The 27211-nt window shown below is 41.8% G+C and overlaps 1 protein-coding gene across 1 annotated transcript in view; it reads left to right on the top strand.

The window, feature by feature from the left end:
* The window catches only part of TRPC5 (transient receptor potential cation channel subfamily C member 5), a 271349-nt gene that overhangs the window by 204653 nt on the left and 39485 nt on the right, over positions 1–27211 (top strand). The window contains exons 5-8 of the mRNA XM_070503016.1: positions 3441–3777; positions 5144–5283; positions 10339–10661; positions 23402–23597. Of these exons, the coding sequence (XP_070359117.1) occupies positions 3441–3777; positions 5144–5283; positions 10339–10661; positions 23402–23597 (996 nt within the window). The remainder of the gene's footprint in view (positions 1–3440; positions 3778–5143; positions 5284–10338; positions 10662–23401; positions 23598–27211) is intronic.

Below are 27211 nucleotides of genomic sequence, written 5' to 3'. Positions count from 1 at the left end.
AACATTGCAGGATATAAGATCAACATACAAAATCAATTGTGTTTCTATATGCTAACAATGAACAATGAAAAAATAAAGTTAAGCAAATAATTCCATTTCCAATAGCATCAAAAAGAATAAAATACTAAGGAATAAATTTAGCAAAAGAAGTATAAGACTTGTACACTAAAAATTATAAAACATTATTGAAAAAAATTGAAGAAGATCCGAACAAATGGAAAGACATCCCACACTCCTGAACTGGAAAACTTAACATGGTTAAGAAGGAAATACTCCCAAACTGTTCTACAGGAACACAATCCCTATCTAAACCCTAGGCTTCTTTTTTTGCGTAAATTGACAAGATGATCATAAAATTCATAGGCAAATGCAATGGAGGCAGAATAGCCAAATCAGTTTTGAAAAAGAAGATCAAATTTGGAACACTCATGCTTCCCAATTTCAAAACTTACTACAAAACTACTGTAAACAAGACAGTGTGGTACTGGCATAAAGATAGACTTACTGATAAATGGAATAGAATTAAGAGTCCAAAAATAAACCCTTACATTTATGGGTAGTTGATTTTCAATAAGCGTGCCAAAACAATTTAATGGAGAAATAGTAGTCTTTTCAAAAAGTGGTGCTGAGACAAGTGAATATCCACTCGCAAATGCTTGAAGTTGAACCTCTTCCTATATGCAAAAATTAATTCAGAGTGGATCAGGACCTAAATATAAGAGCTAAAGCTATCAAACATGAATGAGAAAACATAGGTGTAAATCTTTGCGACCTTGGATCAGGTGATGGTTTCTTAGATACGGCAGCAACAGCACAAGCAACAAAAGAAAACATAAATTGGACTTCATCAAAATTAAAAACTACTGCTCTAGGTTCTGTATAGTTTGGATTTCAATGCAATCAAGTGTACAGCGAATACACACTGTGTTCTTTTTTCTACAATCCCTCTTTCTGAGGAATTCTTGAAATCAACTAGAGATTGATTAAATAACCTGTCAAATTTGAACTTCAATATGCAGGCGGGAATCAAGATTGTGCTGTCAAAGCTCACAGATGTTTTTGGATTAGATACTACACGGTAGATTAAAAATTCCTTTTATAATATTCTAATTGCAGTTTGTTCTGGCAGAATCCACACCACCATACACTACTCTTGTCACATATACAAAGAGAAAATAAAAACCGGTCCAACTTTAAAATTACCATCTTCAGCCAAATCGAAAATCAGAGCAAAGGCATTGAAGAGGATGGTTGGATGGTAATATGCACTATTAAGTGAAGCTTCACCTCTGCATGCATTTCTGCTTAGGGGAAAGTGATTTCTGGAGTCAGAATTCTTGGGGATACACAAGGGAAAGTCCCAGGAGGTCAAAAAGCCCATTGCTGAAAGTGGTCCAAATCTCTGGTTCTGGTAGCAGCAGGGAGCAATACCATAGAACAAGGATTAGCAAATCACAACTTGCTGCTTGTTTTTGTGAATAAAGATTTATTGGCACAAAGCCATGCCCATTCATTAACATATTTACACATTGTCTGTGGCTGAGTTTGTGCTGAAACAGCTGAGTGGAGTAGTTGCGACAGGCACAGGATGGCCCACAAAGACTCAAATATTTACTATCTAGCCCTTTACTGAAAAAGTTTGCCGACTCCTGCTGTATAACATCAGTACATCAATCTGTATGTCTCCATTTAGATGTCCCACAGACAAATCTAACTCAGCAGGTCTAAAAACGTATGCATCTTCACAAACCTGTTCCAGCTTCAGTGTTCCCACTCTCAGTTAATGGCGCTACTACCCACCAATTCACCCAAACGAGAACCTCTCTCCCCTTTACCCTCACACCTCGTCTATTACTTCACTCCATCACTGCATCCTGCCAATTCCACCTCCTTACTATATTTTGAATCTGAGCATGTCTCTCTATTTCCACTGCCATTTCTTTAGTCCAAGTCATAATCATTTTGTACAAGATTGACAACGGCTTTCTAACTGGTCTTCCTGCCCTCTAGTTTTGCCCACCCTCTACCCCTGATCCATTTTCCACTCGATAACCACGAGGATCTTTCTAATGTCTAAATCTGATCCCGTCACATGCATAATGATATACACCGCTAAGATTTAATGAGGCCTTACTATGTGCTAGGCATAGTTCTAAGTGCTTCATGTGTAGTAACTGATTTAATTTTCACACCAATCCTATATGGTAGATGCTGTTATTATCTCCATTCTTCAGATGAAGATAATCTTCCTCTAAAGAAATAAGTAAGCCACCATGTAGTATCTAATCCAAAAACACCTGTGAGACTGTGAAGTGACCTTCACAGATATATTAACAATAAAGTTGGGCTAGTTTACCTTGGGTGTTGGGTAAATGATGGAAGAATTTTATTACCTTTGTACCAGGGCTAGTTTACTTTGGGTGTTTGGTAAATGATGGAAGAAATGTCTTTCTTTCTTATTAGTAAGCTGTATGGTGCAGCTCTATTTAACCTTTCCCATGGGGAGATGGAGTAGTCAAATATAGGCAGTATATAAAATCATGGCTGACAGTTGAACTCCCTGTTGAGTTGCTTGCCAGGAAGTAGCAGCTGGAGGGTGACTTGCAATGCTGATGATTTTTTAACTATTAATCACTGACACTTTGTAGATTGCCTTTAAGTAAAATCCCAGCTGAGTTAGTATACAGTGTTGTAATATTGGTCCCCAAATATTCTTTCCTCCTTTGCATGTTTAGACTAGAGAGGGTGTTAAATAGATGGCAAAGTAGCAACCTGATTCATTGCTAGCCAACCAAGAGGTGCTCAGAACCAAAGGGGCAAAAAGACAAAATTAAATAGGGAACTCATTTCCATTCCAAACCATAGCCACAGGCATGAGTTTATTCCCTGCCAGTTTGTGTTTGTCCAAAGTGAACGTTTGTTGATGACCTCACATAGGCTGGGGCAATGAGTAAAAGTGAATCTATTTGAAATGAAAGATCCCCATGATTCTCTGCTAAGAGGTGTGTCAATTCCCAGGAGAACTTTGTAAAACAGCTGCCCAGGCTCTGTCCCACGGAGAGGCTCATTTAGTCAGCCTGTGGTGCATCCTGAGAAGCTGGATTTTTTAATGTTCCCTGGATGATTCTGATGCAGAGCCAAGTTTTGGGAACCATTTCTCTAACATGATGGAACAGGGAATAGAGAGGCATGCCAGAGCACAAACTGAACAGAATGATTTTGTTTAATATATGAAACAAATAAACAACCCTAAGGAAAATCTAGTGTCATAGCTTGACATGTAGAGCTCTCTCTGGGGCTGGACCCATTCATGGGAACCTAAAAGTCAGACCTCTTCTGGGGATTGGCCATGCAGCTGGCTGTAAACTAGGAGAGGCATTATAAATATAGAGTTCCTCCTGGACATCCTAGATGCCTAACTTGTTCTCTTCTTTTCCCAGTTTGTAGCTCAGCCCAATTGCCAACAGTTGCTTGCCACTCTGTGGTATGACGGCTTCCCTGGATGGCGGCGGAAACACTGGGTAGTCAAGCTTCTGACCTGCATGACCATTGGGTTCCTGTTTCCCATGCTGTCTATAGCTTATCTGATCTCACCCAGGAGCAACCTTGGGCTGTTCATCAAGAAACCCTTTATCAAGTTTATCTGCCACACAGCGTCATATCTGACCTTCCTCTTCATGCTTCTCCTGGCTTCTCAGCACATCGTCAGGACAGACCTCCATGTCCAGGGACCTCCTCCAACTGTCGTGGAATGGATGATATTGCCTTGGGTTCTCGGTGAGTCAAAGGGACTGGGAGCTATTGCCAGCCTACCTCCTGGTCCTTGCTAAAGAAACTACTGGAATAGGCAATTGGACTGACCCTGAACTAGGGCAACTTCTCTCTGTGCAGTGGAGTAGCCCTTTGTTGGGTGTCTTGGAAATGTGGTTCCTTCTTCCCCAGGCCCCGATCACTCAGTATTGCATGGTTCATAGTGAGATTGGCAGTGTACACAGGGCTTGTTTCTGCTAACTTATCATCAAAGAGAAGGAAGTTGTCTGTCAGTTGGTTTAGAAGGAAAGCCAAATGTCAGTCAGAATGGGCCTCAGGTAAGCCAGGCAGGGCAAATGCTGATGAGTCTAGTCAATGCCCTCTTTCCCATAACTGGGCTGGAGGGCACTTGGATCTGCTGGTTTCTCATGGCTACTCCACACAATCCTAGCACTTATTCAGGGTCCAAATCCTATTTGGATATTGATTTCACAATCAGGAGGGTAACCTGGGAAATTCACACAATTCATGGCAAAAGCAGCCTTACCAGTAGTCTCCAGGCATAATTAGATTGCATTGAACCCTCCAATGCATTGCCACCCTCTGAGTCCTTACTACTCAAACTGTGGTCCCCAAACCAGCAATGTCAGCATCACCTGGGAGCTTGTTAGACATACAGAATCTCAAGTCCTGCCCTGGATCTATGGAATCAGAATCTGCATTTTAACATGATACCTGGGTGATTAATATGTACTTTCAAGCCTGAGAAACACTGGCTTTGACCACAACCACACCTTCTACTGCTTTTCACATTCCAAGGCTAAAAAACATCTGTGTTATCAGACAGAATTCCATGAAACCTCCACACAATGAGAGGAGAAAGGAGAAAAGAGAATTCTAAATTATTTTGGGCCCCACTGCCTAACTTCAGCCCCAACAACCAGTAATTTGGTCCATGGTCAGCTTGCTCACCTCAAAACTCATTGAGAAGTTTTCCCCCTAGCACGTAGTGGAAACTAAGGGTTATGGGATAATATTAATCTAATTAATTTATTGATGAAATTACTCCTACTCTAAAATTGAAAGAGGGTAGAATCAGGCACCCAAATTTGCAACAGCATTTCAGTAACTATAGTAACAATGCTTAAAGTGAGTAGTATCCAGAAAAGTGTAACATATGGGCATCTTCAGGTTAAGCCTCTCAGGTTTGGCAAATTCAAGACTGGGAGATGAGGTAGGAAAGAAAGAGAGGTAAGTAATCATTATCTCTAGGAGCTTCACAACACTGATCCTAATTCATTCACTGATTTCATCTTTCTTTACTTGGGGGAATCCTACTATGATGACTATTCTGACCCTATGTGGAGATAAACCTATTGCCTCCATTCTTCAGGTTTCATTTGGGGGGAGATTAAGGAAATGTGGGATGGTGGATTTACTGAATACATCCATGACTGGTGGAACCTGATGGATTTTGCAATGAATTCACTCTACCTGGCAACTATTTCCTTGAAGATTGTGGCTTATGTCAAGGTAACTTGGAATGTCTGCCATTTTTCTTAAGTAATGATTTTGGTTACATTAAGCTTTAGCTCTGGAAGCTTAAAGAGTTTAGGGGAAAAGTGCTGATAACAGTCCAATCCATGTAGGAAAGTACCATATAAACAGACATTCTTTCAATGGATTGTAAGCAGTGTCCACCAAAGCAAAGAAAGTGGAGAATGGAGCAATTTGCAAATGAATCCTTAGCTTCTTAAACTCTGAGAGGAAAAGGGTCTTCAGCCACCCACCCATCCAGTTGGTGTTTAAATTCTTTTTACAATATCCTTGCCCAGAAGATGGCCCACTGACATTTGCATAGAACAAGGACAGAAAATTCCCTGAATTCACTATCTCCAAAAGCGTTTCTCAATCCTGTCACTTCATTAAAAAGTGCTACTTTATATTTTTCTAATATTATTCTCCCTGTGACATATCCATTAGTAATCCTTCTTCCCTGTGGGGTCAAACAGAACAAGGCTGTTCCTTCTCCATAATAGTGCTTCCGATATGAAGTCATCCCTCCCTAACCCGCTGAGTTGTCTCTTCTCAAAGCTAAATATTCACACTTTCCTCAAGTGTTCTTCATATGATAGGTAGCACGACCCTAGAAACTTCACTGCAGGAGACATAGATCTTTAATTGTCTCTGCCACCAGGATGATCATTCAAGCTGTTATGAATTTGGCTTTTTGAGTATCACCCAACCTATGTCTCTCTACCAATTCAGATAATACACACACACACACACACACACACACACACACCACCCTGATGCTTTTCCCACATAATATATAGCCTGAACTATTCTGAAAAATAGTTTCATGTCCAATACCTCACATTGGGTAGTCACGGGCTCTGAGTTCAGGTTTGGTGCTTATTAGATAATGGAATGTTTGTGCTCCTTCTATCCTGAATTGAACTTTTCTAGCATGAGGAAAGGCTGACAATTCAGTCTCCAAGATTGTCTAGTCAGTCAAGCTTTTTGGCGCTAAATCCTACATTAAGGAGTTTTAGAATGAGAATATGGCTGTTCCCCAAATCTCCAACAACCTAGTTTATTTTTATATCCCTAATATGCATATTGCATAAATTTTAAGACCTTGGGAGTTAGTTATATGGAGCATGAATATTGAATGCAGTCATGAAACACTTTCAAAAGAAGCCCAAGAGTGTGCCTTATACTTGTGGTGATCGTTTAACACATAGTTACAACTTCCTTACAAGAAAAAGCTGGTGAGGAAAATGTTTGAATCTCTCGTTAATGTGCCTGGATGAAATCCATGTCATTCTGGCACTGTGCTGACTAAGTAACACTCTTTGCCTAAAAAAACACTTCTTCCTTTGGAAGTGGTATTTATACATTGGAGGGACAATAAATTATCAATCTAGAAATTGGTGGGTTTTGCTTAAACAAAAAAGTTTAGAATAAATGATCAAGAAAAGAAATAACTCTTGGGGATGTGAAAATGTGTCTATAGATGCCCAACATTAGCTCATCACATAGCCTGTCCAGCTTTCCTGGCAAGGCTTCCAAGAAGCTACACACCTCCCCACCACAGTGTAAGGAGAAATCAGCACTACTGAGCTGAGCAAATGCCCCTCAACCGACACTTGACTCAAAGGAGACATTTGCCAAGAAGTTGGAATCCTTCTCGAAAAAGGAGAATTTACAAAGCAAGACTCACCACATGCAGACTTTGGGGTTGCAATGAGAAATTGTAAATGGGCAGTCTGGCCCTCTCATCCACACATGCACACCAGTCTGAGATGAACATCTCCAAGTAGGTTGAGACAACCTCTATGAGGTAAAGCCAAAAGAGCTGGTCCCCAGGCCCCTTGAAACATTTCAGATTACTATTGTACTGAGGCAGTACAGAAGTGCCATGAGATAAGCTGGCCTTAAAGAAGATGCTTTATTAGAGCTAAAATTAGTCAACAATATATATCCTCCACCTCACGTGGTCTTCAACAACAGGAACCAAAAGGCACACACAAAGTACTCAAAAGGCACACATACACATAAGATTGGCCCTCAGTGCTCCCAGATAGCCCTACAAATGGAGAAAAATTGTCTTTCTGTTTTCTAGGACAGCACCACCTAGATTTATCCCACTACCACCTTATTTCCACAAATACAGACTAAATCTGTAACTTGATGCCAACTGATTTGTGGTCGTTTTTTGGTTGAAGACACAGTTCCCCCCATCCTTATTACTACTGAGTCCCCACATTAGGCTGTCCCTCTTCATATTTTGCTTTTGAGTGGACAGAGTTCAATTCACACCCCTTTGAAAGGCCTTGAGGCCAATTTTCAAGCTGCATTCCATCTCGAAGAATATAAGAAAAATCACTTGCCTCCAAATATCACTAACTCAAGAGTTAGAAAACCAAATTTAATCTCTGCTCTGGTACTCACATGTTGCATTACCATAGGCCATCCTTCTTACCTCTCCGAGCACTAGATCCTGCCTCTGAAAAATAAGAAGATTGGACTAGATCAGTGGCTTTCAACCTTTTAATTTTTTCCATGGAACCACATCTTGAAGTTAAAACTTATGCAGAACTTCGATATATTACAGAGCTCCAAGGACTGCATTTGGATTGAGGAATGAATCTTCTAGGCCTCCTCTTTGTTCCCACAGTGGCCACTAGATGCCGCCACTGAATCCTCAGGCTTCAAGGGGCACCGTTTGAAATCCACTTGTGTTAGATCAGGGGTCAGCAAACTATGGTCTGCAGGCCAAATTTGGCCTGCTGCCACATTCATTTGTTTACATATTGTCTATTAGTTCTACAAGGAAAGAGTTGAGTAATTGCGACAGGGACCAGATAGCCCACAAAACCAAAATATGTACTCTCTGGCCCTTGACAGTTTGCTGAGCTTTATGCTAACTGAGCTCTACATTTATTCTCTGCTCTCATATTCTAGAATATCTTTCTACAAAGGTGTATATGCAAAGCATAGATTTGCTACACGAACGACCTTTCACACTTCTGAGTATTCTGCAAATCCAGATCCACCATCCCATGAGCAGTAGGCTTCCCCGTAGTTACAGTTGTGGCTATAGAGAGAAAAAAAAACCCTAAATTATGAGCTATACACGTTCCAGTTGACAATTTCTAGTTTTAAAATATAGGTCTGTTTTGTTATCAGCAAAGAGTCTCCATTTCTCACATATACCTCAAAACCTTTAAAGGCCTACCTAACACATGTGCTGTCATATCAAGTATCATATAAGCAACATTTAATAGAAATATTGCTAGACTGAGTGTTTAGTCCTGGCTCTTTCAACAACCTGCTGTGTGATCTTAAGCAAGTCACTCTGCCTCTCTGGATTTCAGTTCCTCCACTTGTAAAATAGGCATAACAATGCCCACCCCTCACAGCAATGCAGCAAATGTTTTTTTTGGAAGGAAAAATGTAGAGCTACAAGATTTGGCCAAGAGTACATAAAACTGATTGGCCACCTAGCGTCTATCTGAAACAGAAGCACAAGTGTGGCAAAGATTCTCCAAACTCTTCTAACAGTAAAAAATATTGGGGACTGGCCTGGTGGCACAGCAGTTAAGTGCACACATTCTCTCTCGGCAGCTGGGGGTTCACCAGTTCGGATCCCGGGTGCGGACATGGCACTGCTTGGCAAGCCATGCTGTGGTAGGCGTCCCACATATAAAGTAGAGGAAGATGGGCACAGATGTTAGGTCGTGGCCAGTCTTCCTCAGCAAAAAGAGGAGGATTGGCAGCAGATGTTAGCTCAGGGCTGATCTTCCAAAAAGAAAAAAATTTGGATACACATAAATGATTTTACCAACACCAGATTCCTCAGTTGTTGGAACTGAAGCACGTTTTAGAAATGCTAACAATATAACTTAGTTCCCAATGCAACATTTTCTCAGAAAAGTTGTTTACAGTTAGTCCTGAGAAATTTTGGTATTTAGATGAGAGCTCAAAGCAATGTGCTTTAGATTGAATTCGAGGCAAAATCTACTTCTGTCTTGGGGAAGGTAATCAGCAATTTCTTGTATTTCCATAACATCTCCCCTTATGGAGTACACAGGCTTTCACATATGGATACATAATCACAAATGTGTGCAGTGGGTAGTAGATAATATTCTCATTCTGTGGTGAAATTGAGAGATAGAGGCAGTTTTAAGTGACAAAACCCAAATTGGAGCTCAGGTCCCACAATGAAGCTGTCTTTCTACAAGGCAACCCCCAAATTCCAGGAGCTGGAAGTCCAGGATAAGCTGGAAAATGGGCCCCAGCCCCAGAAATACTGAGTTTTCCCCTCCTTCAACCCTCTGGTTCTTCATTTGTGCTAAAGGGACATTCGAATTGGTAGGGCTGTTAAAGTCACAGTAAAATACATGCATACACCACTGTGTGGACATTTCCAAATTCACTACCTGGAAGGTTGACATGCCATTTATACTAGTATGGAGTACATTACAGACTGCTAAAAATTCAGCAGAAAACTGAGTAATGACCCTCTAAGGATGCTCCATCAGCCCCAAACTGCAGTCAGCAGGGCAATCAGGATGAGCGCTGCACACTGAGGAGGCTGAAACTACCCCTTGTCCTTCGGTAATTACAAGTTGTCTGTGATGCTCAGAATGAAATGGGGGTTGGGAGGTAAATCTAATTTGAAATCTCAGTAGGAAGCAGAGTAATTTGTCCCCACTGCCTTGGGCATACCAGTGGCCCTGTTCCAGTGACACTCCCCAACAATCTGATAAACACACAGTCAGAAAATATCTGTTGATAAACCACAGGTGGTTGCTCCAGATGATTGCTTCGAAATTCACTTTTCTATGCTTACATGCTGGGCATATATTTGGATGAGAGTGGGAGGAAGAGAATTATTAGCATCATGTTTTGATGGAGTGGAAATAAAAGACAAATAGTGCCATGCACGGGGCCCATTGTATAAATGAATGTTTAATGCTTACTTTGGTGGCTTTATTTGGGTGCAGAAGGGAGGAGGAGAGGAAAGTTTTATGAATGCTCACTGTACCTCTCATCTTGTGCACTTATTGTTTCTTTCAGTATAATGGTTCTCGTCCAAGGGAAGAATGGGAAATGTGGCACCCGACTCTGATTGCAGAAGCACTCTTCGCAATATCCAACATTTTAAGTTCACTGCGTCTCATATCCCTGTTCACAGCCAACTCCCACTTAGGGCCTCTGCAGATCTCTTTGGGGCGTATGCTACTTGATATCCTCAAATTCCTCTTTATCTACTGTCTGGTACTCCTGGCTTTCGCCAACGGATTGAACCAGCTTTACTTTTATTATGAGACTAGAGCGATTGATGAGCCGAACAACTGCAAGGGGATCCGATGTGAGAAACAGAACAATGCCTTCTCCACGTAAGTCTCCCCTCTCTCCTCTTTTGCCTTTTTTCTGCCTTCTTCTTCTTTGCCCTATTTTCGGTCCACAGTTTCATCACTGCCTCTCAACTGTGCCCACAAAGCTCATTTATGGATCAACCCAAAGTGTCTGAAGCAGAGGAAGGTCCTTCCCTCCTGACAGAAGACTAAGAAAGGAAGTGAAGTTACGTGAGGGAGGAAACAGACAACACACACATGGGTTCCCAGGAACTCATCTAAAGAGTTAGTTCTGACTATTTTGGTAGCATCTCATATTCTTAAAGGAATTAATGGGAAGGGGGTAAATAATTCCTCACTCTGAAAAGCATCCCTAACCAAGGAACTGAAACAGCAAGGCTATTCCTCTGAACAAGTGATTACCAAAGCTAACTTAACTATTCTGAATCAAGAACAAAGAAAAAGGAAGGATGCAAAAGTATCGTAATGCATTTTGTGATATTATGATTTATAATAAGAAATATGTATTTGGTCTTCATTCTGGTTCTGGCACAGAGCTCCTAAAAGTCTTGGAATGTCCTAAGAGATGGGAACAATAAAGATGTCTTTTGTTGTGTTAATGAGGTGACTTTGGGAACGCAGCTGAAGAGGGGGACTGGTTGCCAGGAGAATCACCACGTGAGTGGAGGATTGGGACTTTCAGCCCCACCCTCGACTTCTGGGAAGGGGAGAAGGGCTGGAGATTGAGTTACATTACCAATGGCCAAAGAATTTAATCAGTCATGATTATATAATGAACCCTCCATAAAAGCCCAAAAGGACAGGTTTCCAAGAGCTTCCCAGTTGGTGAACACAGGGAGAGTAGGGCACCCGGAGAGGGCGTGGAAGCTCCATGCCCTTTCCTCCTACTTTGCCCTATGCATCTCTTCCATCTGGCTGTTCCTGAATTATATCCTTTTATAAGAAACTAGTAATCTAATAAGTAATGCATTTCTCTGAGTTCTGTAAGCCACACTAGCAAATTAATCAAACCCAAGAAGACAGTGGTAGGAACCTCAGATTTATAGCTGGTCAGTCAGAAGCAGGGGTGAGAGCCTGGACTTGTGATTGGCGTCTGAAGTAGGGGGGAGGTAGTCTTGTGGAACTGAGCCCTTAACCCATGGAATCTGACCCTATCTCCTGGTAGTGTCAGAATTGAGTTGAATTATAGGACACCCAGCTGATGTCTGAGAATTGGTGGTGTAGGGGCTAAACCTCCCCACACTCACACGTTCGAATTGACTTCAGAACCCCTTAGTTGGTGTCAGAGAAATGTGATTTGCTAGAATAGCGCTGGCTCACAGAAGTATGTGGTTTGAGAAAATAAAGGATAAATGGGCAGGGATGTTGGACCTTTGATCCCGGGATGGCTACCTAATCACCCATGGTATGAAACTGCAGCTGTGCGGCAATCAGTTACTAAAGATAAAAATTACCAATAAAATTTAGAAATGGCAGTAAACCCAACTCCCGAGGAGTTGGCTCATTGGATATACAAGGAAATACGAAATAAGAAGAAGCATGCTGAACATATAATCCCTTGGTTATTATCATCTGTAATAGCTAAAATGAAAGTAAAAGAAAGTGCTGGGTGGGGCCCTGATGCGAAATCAAACTCAGATATGGGTTGGTCTGAGCTTAGGCGACTAGCCTCAAAGCCACTCCCCAAGGGAAAAGTTACGCAGGGACAACAGAAAATACCTCTAAGACCTGTGGGCATCAAGAAGGTGGTCAACGTAAGTGGAGGGCAAAACCAAGAAACTATTAAAACCTGAGGATATAGTGGAAAGGGATTGTTTCCTTTTGTAGATCAATATCATCAGCTTCCTGAGGACCTTTACTGAAACGGGTTGTCAGAGTAACCAGTTTGGGAGCTGTGTCTTTGGTTCTGAATGCTGCAGAGTGGAAGAGCATGTTTGGGTTGATACAGGACCCACAGCTCACTATGGAACAACACAGATGGCTATATGTGATCCAGACACACAGGAGGTCATTCCTGAGGGAACAGCCAGCCTGGTGGCCTAGATAAAAGCCACAGTAAGGCCTGTTTGCCCTGAGAAGGGGGACTGTCCATCTCCCCTTATGAATGCCAAGTGGAACACCCAAGATGAAGCAGCCAATATGCTTCATATGCAAGCCATGCGGTACAGGCCTTATGATGACCAGGATATTCATCCACTGAATATGCCCATTACCCAGGTCACGGTAAATGCTATGGTTAAAGGGGCCCCTTTCACATGGGCACCCCCATATAACCTTATTGTTGCAAAACCCAAAAATACTGGAGGAAGCCCTGTTGAATTTGCTGTCTCAGCTTCCTCTCATAGGTCTTACAGATGATAATAAAAACATTAGGTTAGTTAACAAGAGAATAGGAAGAGGCCAAAAAGATGGAAATTTTTAAATAGTTATTAAGAAATAAAGTGAACATAGCAAATATTGATAGGAGTGAAACAGAAAGGAAATAGAAAGAGCAGAGTCATAGGACTCGTCCCAGCAGGGTGGAAATCTTTAGATGGTTATTAAGGAATGGGATGAATAAAATAGTCATTGATGGTGTTAACACCAAGGTTTTAATATAGCATTACTAAAGGTTGGGTGGGACAAAAGGACCCCATGCTGGTCCCCCAACATTAAGGGGCTCCAAACAAGTTCACTCAATTTATCCCAGTTTGGAGAAATTTAAAAAGCTAAATGGAAGAGATTACAATGAGAAACCTGACCAGCAATCATTTGTGGCAGTGGTTAGGCAGATTAATCAAGTTGAAGACTGACAAGACCGCCAGGGTCCCTTGGCTCCACCCCTCACTGAGGACACAAAGCCTTTTGCACAAGAGTGGATAAAATGATCAGAGGGTGGAAAAGAGAAGTTTCCAGGACTCCACAGTACGAACTGTGGTACCAAAACCTCAGTGGTGGAGCTCTGACTCAGGCTACAATTAAATTGAGAGAATATAAAGATGTAAGCGTTGATAGGATTATAAAAGATGGACTATTTGAGCAGGCTTTATGTAAACAAGTTGTATCTCCTTTACCTGGATGTTTTATGGGAATGGATATTATGTCTGGCTGGGGAACACATCCCCTACCTAGTATTATAAAACCAAAGCCTGTTGATGACCACCCAATGGAGGCTACAGTTAGGAATGTAAGGATTAATGGAATTAAGGTAAAAGTTTGTAGGAGAATTGATACGTTTGAACAGGCTTTATGTGAAACGGTTGCATCTCTTTTACCTTACTGTACTGTGGGGCTGGACATTGGATCTGACTGGGTAATGTTTCCCCGAGCTGGTATTGTAAAACAGAAGGCATGGAAATCTGCCCTTCAAGCAATGCTAATTGGACATGCTACATGGGAATCAGTAAGATGGCTCGAGCCCACACGGTGTAGAAGAGAAGCTGAGCGCTGGCAGGGACAAATTCTCTGTGCCATAGCCCTATGTAGAGCGTAGACTGGGGCTCATGGCAAAAGCCTCTGGGCACCTCCCAGTGACCAGTGCACCCTCTTTCACAGGAGTAAGCTAGAGAGGGGACAGGCTGCAGGCAAGATTAGAGTCCACTCACCTTCTGAGATTGATTTAAGGTTTCAGGTGGGCCAAAGGGCACCAAGCACTGATTGGAAATATCTCCCATTCCCACTTGGGACACAGGAGACAGCTCATGACTCTCTGTCCATGAGTCTACTGCCTCCAGACACATTGAACCCCTGTGTCTTTTCTTTGTAAACTCGACACCTACTTCTTTAGGACTTTCAAGGCTCCAGAATGGCTTTTATTTTCTGACAAATCACTGTTAGGGGAAATAGACAAGAGAAAGAAAATAAGCACATGTCAGGAAATCTCTTAGGTTTCAGAAGCAGTCCTGGGCTTACTGTGGACTCAGTATACTCGACCTTGTCCGTCTCTGTCCCCAGTTCTAGAGAGTGCCGCTCATCACTAGTATCCACAGCAATGACCCCAAGGTTCTGAGAGATTCTTAGTCATTAAACCAAGATAGAATTTTTCTGTTTAACTCTATAAACTAAGGCAGTTCAGCAGACTCAGACATTCTAGAAATGTGTTCAATAACAAAGGCCAGGAAAAAAAAGAGTTTTCTATTTGACCTCAAGTTGCACCAATAGAGAGGGGAAAAAAAACAATGCTATGTAGCCTACCCCTATTATTTGCCTTTAGCAGCATTTCCTAAAGTGGCTTACAGATAACCACAGTTCACAGAGATATTAATAGATATGAAAACAAGATCTATGATGGAATGAGTTTGGGAAATGCTAAGACAAAATTAAAAAGGTTTCTTCAATGCAGGACTTCTCAGAGACATTCCATTGTGAATCTCCAGTGTAGGGAGAGGTTTTCCCAAATGTATTGGCCAGGATGATATTTTAATGAACAGAGTTTCAGGGGCTGGCCCGGTGGCGGAGCGGTTAAGTGTGCACATTCCGCTTCGGCGGCCTGGGGTTCGCCAGTTCGGATCCAAGGTACAGACATGGCACCGCTTGGCAAGCCATGCTGTGGCAGGCGTCCCACATATAAAGTAGAGGAAGATGGGCATGGGCGTTAGCTCAGGGCCAGTCTTCCTCAGCAAAAAGAGGAGGATTGGCAGCAGATGTTAGCTCAGGGCTAATCTTCCTCAAAAAAAAAAAAAAAAGAACAGAGTTTGAAAAATGTTGGCTCACTCCCTTGCCCATTTTGCAGCACCCACCCCCTCCACTAGGCCACAAGCCTTGCCTCTCTTCCCAGAACTCAGGGCCAAATCTTGGATGGGAGAACCAGACTCAGCTGAAAGGGAAAAGAGGCCAAAATGGGTTGACAAAGAGAGAGTACTATACAATCAGGAGTGTATAATGGCAACTGGTCACCTTGCTAGTGCCTCTTGACTAGGAACTGCTTCCTCTCCTGCGTTACTCTAGACTCAGAACTCACATCAATCTGTTTTCAATATAAAGAGCAATTTTGTAGTGGCTTGAGCACCAGGAGACTGCATTTGTTCCCATCAAAGCCTTTGACAGAGTTGAACACCTGAATGCAAGGTGCTTTCCAGGAGGCCAGGTCCCTGCCAATTACCCTTTCATGTGAACTCTGCTAAGGAAGTTTATGAAATGCTTCCTTGCAAGTTTGTAGTGATTATAAACACCCTGTTGCCAACTGACATTTTGCTTCCATCATTTGCCCAGCAGGGACAATTGACAAGAATGGGCATCTGTCATCCACGAAATTCTATCTTGGGGTGTCAGGTATGAAGAAGCATCATAGTGCTGGGGCCAAATCAGCAGTAATTTTACCACAACTTTTCTACTGCTAATTATTTTTTTCTTCATAGAGGTCTGACTCAGATTTATGCTTTCTTTTAAATGCCTCATCTCTGGCATTTATAATGTCTGCTAAAATATATGCTACTCAGAGCGTCAGAAAGACTCAGCTTTTAGACAAGGAGAAAGTGAGCTCATTTATTTACCTGACATAAATTACGGCATCAGCTTATTGTCATCCTTTTCCTTCTGACTTTCCAGAGATGCCATTTCTATTCTTCAGCTTAAATATATATACATATGTATTTAATTTATAACAATGTATTTATATTTGTACATATGTATACATATGTACAAATATATATATGTATATATATTTCCCCCTGAGCACACAATTCAAGGGGACCTCATTGTCCTTGTTGACAACCACATGACAGTACTCTTGGTTGGAGTTCAGTATTCCATACTGGGAGTACCTTGCCTACATCTGCTATAGAGGGAAGCAATTGGAAAAACATCATTCTGAGAGCACGGGACTCGTGAAAGAAAAAGATGGAAGTGGCAAGAAGCTAACTTGCAGTCCTGCATCTCCTTCTGAGGTCCTGGCCCTCAACTGCAGATGCCTCCTGAATACACCTGGCTGCACCACAAGCCTCTCAGACACAATGCCTACAACTAAATTTCTTATCTCCATATCTCCACCCAAAAAGTTTTTCCCCTTTAATTCCTCATCTTATTAAATAACACCTGCCAGAATCCTAGGAGTCATCTGAGACGCTCACTCTTTCCCTCATGTAACACATCCAGTCTCTCACTCAATCCTGTCAGTCTTACTTCCTAAATATTTCTTGAATCCATTTTCTCTATACACAAACACACACACACACACACACACACACATATACACCCCACACTGTCTTGGTTCAAGCCTAAATCATCTCTTCCAATAACTGTTTTATGCTTAACTGGTCTTCTTTCCTCCTGTCTTATCTTTCCTCCAAACAATTTCCCACCTGCCACACAGAAGTTTCTTTCTAAATACCAGCCTCGTTCTGTCATCCCTGGCTTCATGCCCACCAGGTATCTGAATCTTCTCCAGTGTAAAACCCACCCCTTTTCCATAGCACACAGGGTTTGGTAATCTGGACCCCACCTCTCTAGCCTCTCACTCCTTTCCTCCGTAGTCAACATCTTGCTCTTCCCCAACTACAGGAGAACATCTCGGCCCTAAAGGCCTTTGCGTATCACACGCCATTTCCTCTACCTAGAATGCCCATCCCCACCTGGCTGGCCTGGAAAATTCTTACCCATCCTTCAAGCCTCTGCCAAAGCATTTCCTGCTTTTTTAAGACTTTTCTTACCCACTCCAAACCCACTCTCAGTTACAGGCTCCTTCTGTGTTTCCTGTAACATTCTAGGCACATCTCCATCATAATAGATAACCTGTTGTATTTTAGTCATCTGTTGTCTCTTTCACCCACCAGACTGAGACCCCCACCTTAGTAAGCCTTGCACCTACCATAGAGGGCCTAGGGCATAAAGGTGTTTAACATGCCCATTTAACAATTAAGTGAGTGAAGGATGAAGTCCAGTAGCAATCCTGTCTTTAATTCTAGAAGATTTACTTCTGCTGCTGCCCTTCTTGTATAGCTGAAGTATCTGGCCAGCTCTGTCACTCTGCTGATCCACTTTGAAATTGCTGTCAGCAAAAACCCTTGGCCTTTCTCCTACCTCCCTCATCCTGTACTTGGCCACTTACCCTGAGAGTAAAGCTCTATGTTGATCCCTATTAAACTTCATCTTGTTAGTTCCAGCTCATTGCTCAGACTGTTGAAATCTTTCTGAATCTTGATCCTGTCATCCAATCTATTAGCTATCTCTCCCAGTCTTGTGTCATCTGAAGATCTAAGAAGCTTGCCATCTATTCTCATCCAGAGCATTGATAAAACTGTCAGACAGGCTTGGTAATTACTGGGTGGAACATTGGGCAGCTGTTAAACCGATACTTATGAGGACTCTGTATATATGCAAAATATGTAATTTTTAAAAACACAGAAATTATGTACACTATGATTGCAACTATGTGCAAATAGATATGCAAAAGGATGACAGTCTGTAAAGACAATCAAGAAACGGAACACAACGACAAGGTTGTATTTAGGTGGAAGGTTAATAATAGTCATAAAAATAATATTTGCTGAGCGCTAAGTCCAGGCGTTATTACAAAATGAGCTTTACATAAATTAACGCATTTAATCCTCACAGCCATGCCATAAGGTAGGCACTGTTACTATTACCCATTTTACAGATGGAGAAATTAGGGTACAAAGCAGTTAAGTAGGCTGCCCCTAGTCACATAGACGGTAAGGGCAGAGGCAGGATTTCAATCCAGGCATACAAGCTCCAGTCTGTGCTTTTATCCAGGGATGCAAGTGTAAGACTGGTTTTGTAAAGGTATGTAAAATTTGTTGTGCAAAGTTGCAATAATCATGAATACAGGTAAAGCTAAATAGGACAGAGCCATGACCTAGCCAGTCACTTGGGACTTCCTTGTAGACCATTACCATTCATTTGTGACTATTCTGACTTAATCAGTGGTGACTTCTCTACCCAACATTCAGCCCATAGTTTCCCATCTTATTTACATGAATACAAACTCAGTCCCCGTTAAAGGCCCTTCTTTTTGTTCTGACTAGGTTTTAAAGGTCCTTATTGTCTCCAGCTTTCCCCCCTAATTTCAGTTCATAGCCTTCCTGCTACAGTCATCACAGGAAATTGCCACTCATTTGTACTTTCCTTAGTTATATTCTTCTCCTGTTATCTTTTCTAGATTTATTCAACAAACATTTATTCAGCAACTAATATGTGCCAGGCAATGACGATACTGAGTAAGATGGCATCCTTGTCTTCAAGAAGTTCATAGTCTAATGGAGAACACAAGTAAACAATTATAATAGCTGCCATTTTTAATGCTTACTGTATGCTGAGCACAACGCTGAGTGCATTACATGCAGTATCTTATGTGATAGAGTAAGGTGGTTAAGTGTGAAGGCTTCAGAGTCAGAAAAGCTGGGTGCATATCCTACCTCTGCTATTTCTTGCCTGTGTGACCACTCTGTGCCTTATTTTCTTCTCTGAAAAAACAGAAGAATAATAGTAGCTAATTCATGGGCTTATTCTGAGAATCAAATATTACAATACATGCAAAACACTTGGGATGGAGTAAGAGAACAATAAATGTTAGCAATTAGTATTTATCCTATCAATATCCATTTTAGAGATGAGGAAAAAAGTTGAAAGAGGTCATGTAACTTTCCCATAGTCAAATAGTTAATAAGTGGAGGAGTCTAAAGTTTGCTCTTAGCCATTTCCCTCTACTGCCTCTATAGTGTGATATGTGCCTTTATGGAATAAGGCTAAGATGCTATGGGAGGACGAAAGAGGAGCATCTAACCCCACCTCGTAGGAAAGGACTCAGGACAGCCTTCTAGAGGAGGTGGGGCTTCAGCTGAGCCTGGCAGGTCAAACAGGAGTTGGGCAGAGAAGGAGACAGGATGGAAGTGGAGGCTAGAGGTTGGGAGCAGGGTAGGAGCATTCCATCCAGACTTAGAAGCTTGCCAAAGACATGGTGAAATGAGAAATTGCAGATCCAGGTACTGCAGAATGGGTAGGGATGAGGCCCAAGTGATAACTGTGCCTTTGCTCCATTTGGGTTATCACAGCACAACTTGTGATATAAGGGTGAGGTCACTGCTTTCTCCCAAGGAGACTTTCTCTCCCAGTACGCCCTCCCATACTTCTTCAGTGGTCTGCGTTAAGTCCAGAGGGGTAAATCCTCTCCATACTCCTTCTACCTTTTGAAAGATTAACTCCTCATCTCACAGATGAGGCATTCAGCAAGTGTTCAGAGGACTGCAGTTCCTATCTCTATTCTGCTGTGTCCCTCTTTGTTTTGTGAACTATTTATGGATGGCTCCCAACATGCACAAATTCCCCCTTAACCATCTGTCACAGATTTGGCTTCCATACATTTAATATCAAGTCCTCTTGAATCTTTGTATCTTTACTTTGTGTCCCTTCTTGAGCTAGCATGTTCCATATGTTTGTTTACTCTCTGCTAAATAAAAATGGACTGATGGTTTTCTCTAAAATCATTTCCTTTCAAATCAAAAAGATATTTTTTGGTATTAGGATTCTGGGGTTTGATCAACAAGTCTTTGCATTCCTGTGATGATTTTATTATGGACCTGGCCACCAACTAATGGCCCTCCTAGGTAGTGGCTCTTTCTCTGTGAATTCAATTGAATCTAGAGGCCACAGAGTTTCCCATAGAAGTCTCACCAAATTGCTTTTATCCAGCCCACTTGCCAGTTGCCCATTTTACCTGGCCATGCCTTTCAACAAGCCAGCTTCTCCTAGTGGCCAGACCACAGTGTAACATTTTGTGCACCACAATGAAGGCATTCTCACTACTAACCACCCAAACTGAGGAATGATCTTTTCTCCTTTTTTCCTCTCTTGTACAATTATGTCTCTAGGGTCTCCCTGACTAGAATATCACTGCAGTTGAGGGCAGATTTTTAAATGCCTGGACTTTCACTTTAGGCATCTTTGTATCGGTCATTGGAACAGCTAGTAATAAACTCTACCTCAAGCATTAACCATCGCAATTTTAACTATTATGGAGGTGGGGATGAAGAATGTAACCATTCTGGAGAAGCAACCAATTAAGTAAGACCCTAACAACATGTTGATGACATACTTGCCCTGGATTGTGGCCTTGTTGCCTGTCGTGCAATCAATAAACACTTATTGAATGTTTTCTGTATTCAAGGTCATTCAACTTCCAGGGACTCTGGTTCTTCAGAATGTCATTTCTATTTGCTGCAGCTGCTTCTGTTTTGTTGAATCGCATCTGCTCCTGCTTTTGTTATCCAGCTGCTGGACTAGCTGCTTGTGCCATTGCTGGACTCCTGCCTGCCCTAACTTCTAATGGACACTACCAGGTCCTGGCTCTGCCCTTCTCATCAGACCAGACTCCTGAACTCCATAATTTTTTCCATTTTTTGATCCTCTGCCTGGCTCTGTGATGCATTGTATTGCCTGGCCCTGACTTGCAGAGTCTCCTGGAAATTCAGATCCTGTGATAAGTCTGACTTGCCATGTTCTGGTTCTTGTGCCCTGGCCCCTGAACTCCAGACTCTCATCTTACTGTAGATTCTCAAATTCTTCACAAACTGGCACTTACTTTCATCAAACAAAAATCAAACTTCCTTCTAGGCTAGCTCGCAAGCAATGTGATGCGGAAAAGATCATAAGACATTACCTATGATGATCAGAGAAGAGCCGTTCAACAGATTGAAAAGAGCCATGTGCATTTTGCCCAGGCAGCCCTGTAAGAAGGCCCCTGAGAGTCAGGCCAGCGCAGACCACAGCCTTCATCAAAATGAACTAACCCTGGGGTTGGCCCAGTGGCACAGCAGTTAAGTTTGCACGTTCCGCTTCTCTGCGGCCCAGGGTTCACTGGCGCGAATTCCGGGTGCACACATGGCACCACTTGGCAAAAGCCATGCTGTGGTAGGCATCCCATATATAAAGTAGAGGAAGATGGGCATGGATGTTAGCTCAGGGTCAGTCTTCCTCAGCAAAAAGAGGAGGATTGGCAGCAGTTGGCTCAGGGCTAATCTTCCTCAAAGAGAAAAAAACATGAACTGATCGCATTGTGCAGCCTACTGACTGTGCAATTGTCAATGGGACCGGAATCTTCCAGACTTTAATCCATTGATAACAGTAATAGTAATAGTTAACATGTATTCATTCATTTATTCAACAAATATCATTGAGTGCCTATTTTGTGCCAGGTACATAGAAGCTGTATGTCTCTGCCCTCATAGAACTTACATTCTAACAGGGACAGGCAGAAAATAAACATTTAAACAAAATATTATTTAATAATATAATTTTAGGGAGTGTTTAGTGCTACAAAGAAAATTAAACAAAACAATGGGATAGAGAATAATTGGCAGAGCTGCTTTTGGTAGAGTGACCAAGGAAAACCTCTCTGAGAAAGTGACATTTGAGCTGAGACTTCATTGATGATAAGGAGACAGCCATACAAAGATCCTGAGGACGACCACTCCCAGACAGAAGGAATCTTTAAAACATTTCCCACACACCCCCAAAATGAACCCAAGAACAAACCCCTAAACCTCTCAAAATACACTGGACTCTGAAAACAGCACATTTTGAGCAATTGGAAAAGTACATATATTCTTAAAGTAGCATTTCTTATGTTCTGCACCTCTTCTGTGTGTTTGGGAAATGGTTGATTTGTGCCACCCATAAGCTAGCAGCATTTTATTGCTGTATGCACAGATTTCTGAATATAAGACAAAGGAAACCCTAGACACCAAAAAAATCATTGCAAAGTTACACATTTGGATGAGGAGACTATGAGAGGAAACAGTAATTTGTGAAGCCATCTAATATAGAATAATGCAGTGATTTGAGGAGGTCAGACAGACCTGGATTTGAATTCTGGCTTAGCTCTTGTGGCAGGATGACCTTGGGTAAGTCACTCAGTCTCTTAAGCTCTGTTTCCTCAGCAGTAACGATAAAGTTTTTAGAAGGATCATAATGACAATGTGTGTAAAAGTGCCTAGTATGCTTATATAGTAAGTTCTCAATAATGGTTAGTTCATGTAACATTAAAAATTATTCAGGGGGCCAGCGCCGTGGCCCAGTGGTTAAGTTCGCGCTCCCCACTGCAGTGGCCCAAGGTTTCGCAAGTTCGGATCCTGGGCATGGACATGGCATAACTCATCAGGCCACGTTGAGGCAGTGTCCCACATGCCACAACTAGAAGGACCTACAACTAAAATATGCAACTATGTACTTGGGGGGGGGGTGGTTGGGGAGAAAAAGCAGGAAAAAAAAGATTGGCAACAGTTGTTAGCTCAGGTGCCAATCTTTTAAAAAAAAATATCCATATAAAGTGTTAATTCAAGAAACCTTAAGCTTCCTCCACTGAGCTGAGCACCATTCTGGGCCCTGTGGGAACCACAAAAGAAGTATCAGAAATGTTTACTCAGCAAGTGTCAGAGCTGAGATTTTAATCCAGAGAAATTTAACCCAAGCACCATATTCTTAACCACTGCATTTCCTGCCTCTATGTAATTAGAAAGGTGGTCTGAAGAAGAAGGAGAAAGTTTGGTAGCGGAAGTAGCCCTTGAAATACGTTTTTGAAAAATTTAGGCTCTGTGTAGACTGAGAAGAGGGAAATGGTATTCCACGTGGAAAGACACAGCATAAGACGCAGAAACAAACTGACCTGGCTGGTTTGTGTTGGAGAAGAGACCAAAATGTGTGAGATCCTCAGTCTACCCGTTGAGGTGCCAATCTGGCAGCCCCCTCGTAAAGCACATCACTTCACGTTTTTGCTTTCTTTTCTTACTCTTCCTAGAGAATTAACTAATCTGCTCTTTGATCTCTTTCAGGCTCTTTGAAACCCTTCAGTCACTCTTCTGGTCTGTATTTGGCCTTTTAAATCTCTATGTCACCAATGTGAAAGCGAGACACGAGTTCACAGAGTTTGTGGGAGCTACCATGTTTGGGACGTACAACGTCATCTCCCTGGTAGTGCTGCTGAACATGCTGATCGCCATGATGAACAACTCCTACCAGCTTATTGCTGTGAGTAGCTTTGCTTTACAAGGGTAGTGACCTTGGTTTCAGAAATGGTTGTGTTGACATGGTGCCCATTGGAAGCTCAATGAAACAGCCTGTATGCCTCAATTATTTTACACTAGCTTTCCCAGTTGTTAGATTGAATTTTTTCTTTCCAAGGCAACTCAGTTTGGACTCTTAGTGCTTTGAATCTCAGTAACCTAGAAGAAGAAGTTCTAGTTAGTAAGACTTTCTGGTTACCTGTTAAAAATATTTTTAAATCTCTGAATCCATTTTCTTGCCTTAGTAAGGAGAGCTCAGGAAGTATGAGCACAGTTTGGCTACAACTTGTCATCTCACTAATCTCCAGGTTTGATTGAGCTGTTCCGGTTCTCCAGGCAGGAGGGCCTTATCTCTCTTCACTCCAAACATCTCCCTCCCCAAATTGAACATTTCATTGCCAAGGACAACCTTCTCAGACAGAGAGTAGCTATTTTTTGATCAAGAATATATGAGTAACTGCAATCCACTGTGAGACACTCTTAAGTAGAGTCCATCACTGAATCTTTTTAGACCATCATGTTACCATTTGGATCAGCAGTGTTTATTACTCTAAACAAGAAATGGCAAAAGTATTAGGACATGGGATCTGTCCAAACTCTGCCCTGGTTTTTGATGCCGATGTAAATATCTAACTTTAGCTTATTTTCTTATGATCTGCCTATCATTTATAGAAATGGAGTATCAACAAAGGAGTTCTGACTATCTGAGGTCCTGTTTAGTTGAGTACCAGTGAACTTGGACATTTAGCCCATATCAAGTAACTAGATCATCCCCGTGGGTCCATCTGTTGCTGAAAGTTTTTGCTATAGCAGAGAAGGCATAGAAAGAAAAGACCTGAGTCCTTTCTTCTTTCATAGATGCTATTTCTCAGATTTGTTTTGCCACTGAGGAGTCAGTTAACCTATAGAAAAGAAGCTTAAATTATTGGTTACATACGTATGTATATGTGTGTGTATATAAATACATATGTACACAGATATTGTCCATATTTTATAAATATTATTGGTGGTAGTGAATATCTGTGATCCATGTCCACTAAGGACAAACCAAAAAGGAATGGGTTTATGTTGTAGTGGGAGACTTTGGGGTCATCCTAGCCATAAATGGCAATGAAGTATATTCCTCTAGGTGGGTTTGTAGAATTTCTCTCACTGGAGAGTTTAAAAAATCAGAATATAAAATTATCGACTAGGATGGTTTAGATCTTAGGTATTTAGGTGGGGAATAAGGGAGGGGAGTATAGTGAAAAAATGTATTAGGAGCTAGAAGACCAGGGACTCTAGTCCTAGTTCTGTCATTTATAACTGTGTGACCTGGGGTAACTTACTTTCCATTTTTGGACCTCAGTTTCTTCATCCAAAGAATTAGGGGGTTGAAATGGATGGTGTTTTTTTAGTTTTATTGAGCTGTAATTGACATATAACATTGTGTAAGTTTAAAGCGTACAATGTGATCATTTGATACACAAATATATTGCAAAATGATTACCATAACAAGGTTAGTTAAGACATCCATCACCTCACGTAAATTACTTTTTCTTGTGGTGAGAACACTTAAGATATGCTCTCTTAGTAACTTTCAAGTATACGATACAGTCTTGTTAGCTATAGTCACCATGTTGTACATTAGTTCCCCAGAACTTATTCATCTTCTAACTGGAAGTTTATACCCTTTGACCAACATCTCCCCATTTCCCTCAGCCCTAGGCCCCTGGTAACCACTATTCTACTCTCTGTTTCTGTGAGTTTGGCTTTTTTTTTCTTTTAGGAAGATTAGCCCTGAGCTAACTACTGCCAGTCCTCCTCTTTTTGCTGAGGAAGACTGGTCCTGAGCTAACATCCATGCCCATCTTCCTCTACTTTATATGTGGGATGCCTACCACAGTGTGGCTTCCCAAGCGGTGCCATGTCCACACCCGGGATCCGAACCGGCGAACCCCGGGCCGCCAAGAAGCAGAACATGCAAACTTGACCGCTGTACCACCAGGCCGGCCCCTGAGTTTGGCTTTTTTAGGTTGCACATGTAACTGAGATCATACAGTATTTGTCTTTCTCTGTCTGACTTATTTCACTTAGCATAATTCCCTCCCGTTTCATCCCTGTTGAAACAAATGGCAGGATTTCCTTCTTTCTCATGGCTGAATAATATTCCATTGTGTACATATATATATCATATTTTCTTTATCCTTTCATCCATTGATGGACACTTACATTGTTTCCATGTCTTGGCTATTGTGAATAATTCTGCAATGAACATGGGGTATCTCTTCAAGATAGTGATTTCATTTCCTTTGGATATGTACCCAGAAGTGGAATTGCTGGATCATATGATAGTTCTATTTTTAATTTTTGAAGGAACCTCCAAACTGTTTTCCATAGCGGCTGCACCAATTTACAATCCCACCAACAGTGTGCAAGCGTTCCCTTTTCTCCACATCCTCACCAACACTTGTTCTCTCGTGTCTTTTTGATGATAGCCATCCTAACAGATGTAATATGATATCTCATTGTAGTTTTGATTTGCATTTCCCTGATGATTAGTGATGCTGAGCACCTTTTCGTGTACCTGTTGGCCATTTGTATATCTGACTCGATGGTTTTTAATATCCCTGCCAGCTCTAGTATCCTGTGAGTCTGGGTGTCTACAGATGAACAGGATAGCCTTGCAATGTCCTTTCTAGCTCTGAAATTCTATTCATCTGTTGCTTTGGAAATGTAATATAGTTCAATTTCATTCTTTCCCCAAACCAGATAGTTCAAACCCAACTAGACTAAGAACTCTGAAATAATCTGTGCTCACTCTTAGTCTGTCTCTATAAGGGAGATAGGCATAGAATCTCAGGGGGTTATTTTTCTGCCCCTATGTCTGGCATCCTAACCCCCTACTCCTGTCAATGATGGCAGTATTCATGCTGAGGCATTTGTCATTTTCTCCTTGGGTGTCTTGCAACTGAATGCTCCTAAGGGCAGTTGAAAAGGGAGAGATTTTCTTGTCACCTAATGCAGGGCTGTAGTGTCTCCCACAGAGCTCAGTGACATTTTGCTAGGAAGGGTGGCAATCATCAACTCCAGCTCTCTTGTCACCACCTGCTGGTAGTAAGTTGTGTTTTAATGCCACCTATTGCTGCACTTGAAGAAAACACCTTGGCTTGGGGAGAGGGTAGGTTGTATGGAGACGGCCTGAATGGGGTCTTGAATACTACCTGATGCCTTGGGATCCTCTGGTAATGTGTCTTTATCATTTGGAACTGAATCCGGTGGGATCCTGATATGGGACACCCTGATTGCAAAAATATCTGCATCTGTTTAAGTGGTAAAGCCCAGCAAATAGGTTTGACTGATATGGGGGAAAGGTTACAGGAAGGGAAGCCACTGAAGATAAATCTCTCCTACTTCAAAAGGTATCATAGGCTGACGCAATCTAAGTAGAGGCTCAGTTGTTGACTTGCTTCACTGTGACCCTGTCCAGTGTACATTCTAGGACAGGGCTCAAGAACACCAGGTAATAGCAATCGCTTGAACAGTTGAGCCGTTTCTCAGTGTTCTGTGCAGGCTGCAGAGCTCTTGGTGGAGTGGATA

The sequence above is a fragment of the Equus asinus genome, chromosome X, assembly GCF_041296235.1.
Source record: "Equus asinus isolate D_3611 breed Donkey chromosome X, EquAss-T2T_v2, whole genome shotgun sequence".
Classification (NCBI taxonomy): domain Eukaryota; kingdom Metazoa; phylum Chordata; class Mammalia; order Perissodactyla; family Equidae; genus Equus; species Equus asinus.
The sequence above is the reverse complement of the archived record's forward strand: the minus strand, read 5'-3'. Positions and strand labels throughout refer to the sequence as shown.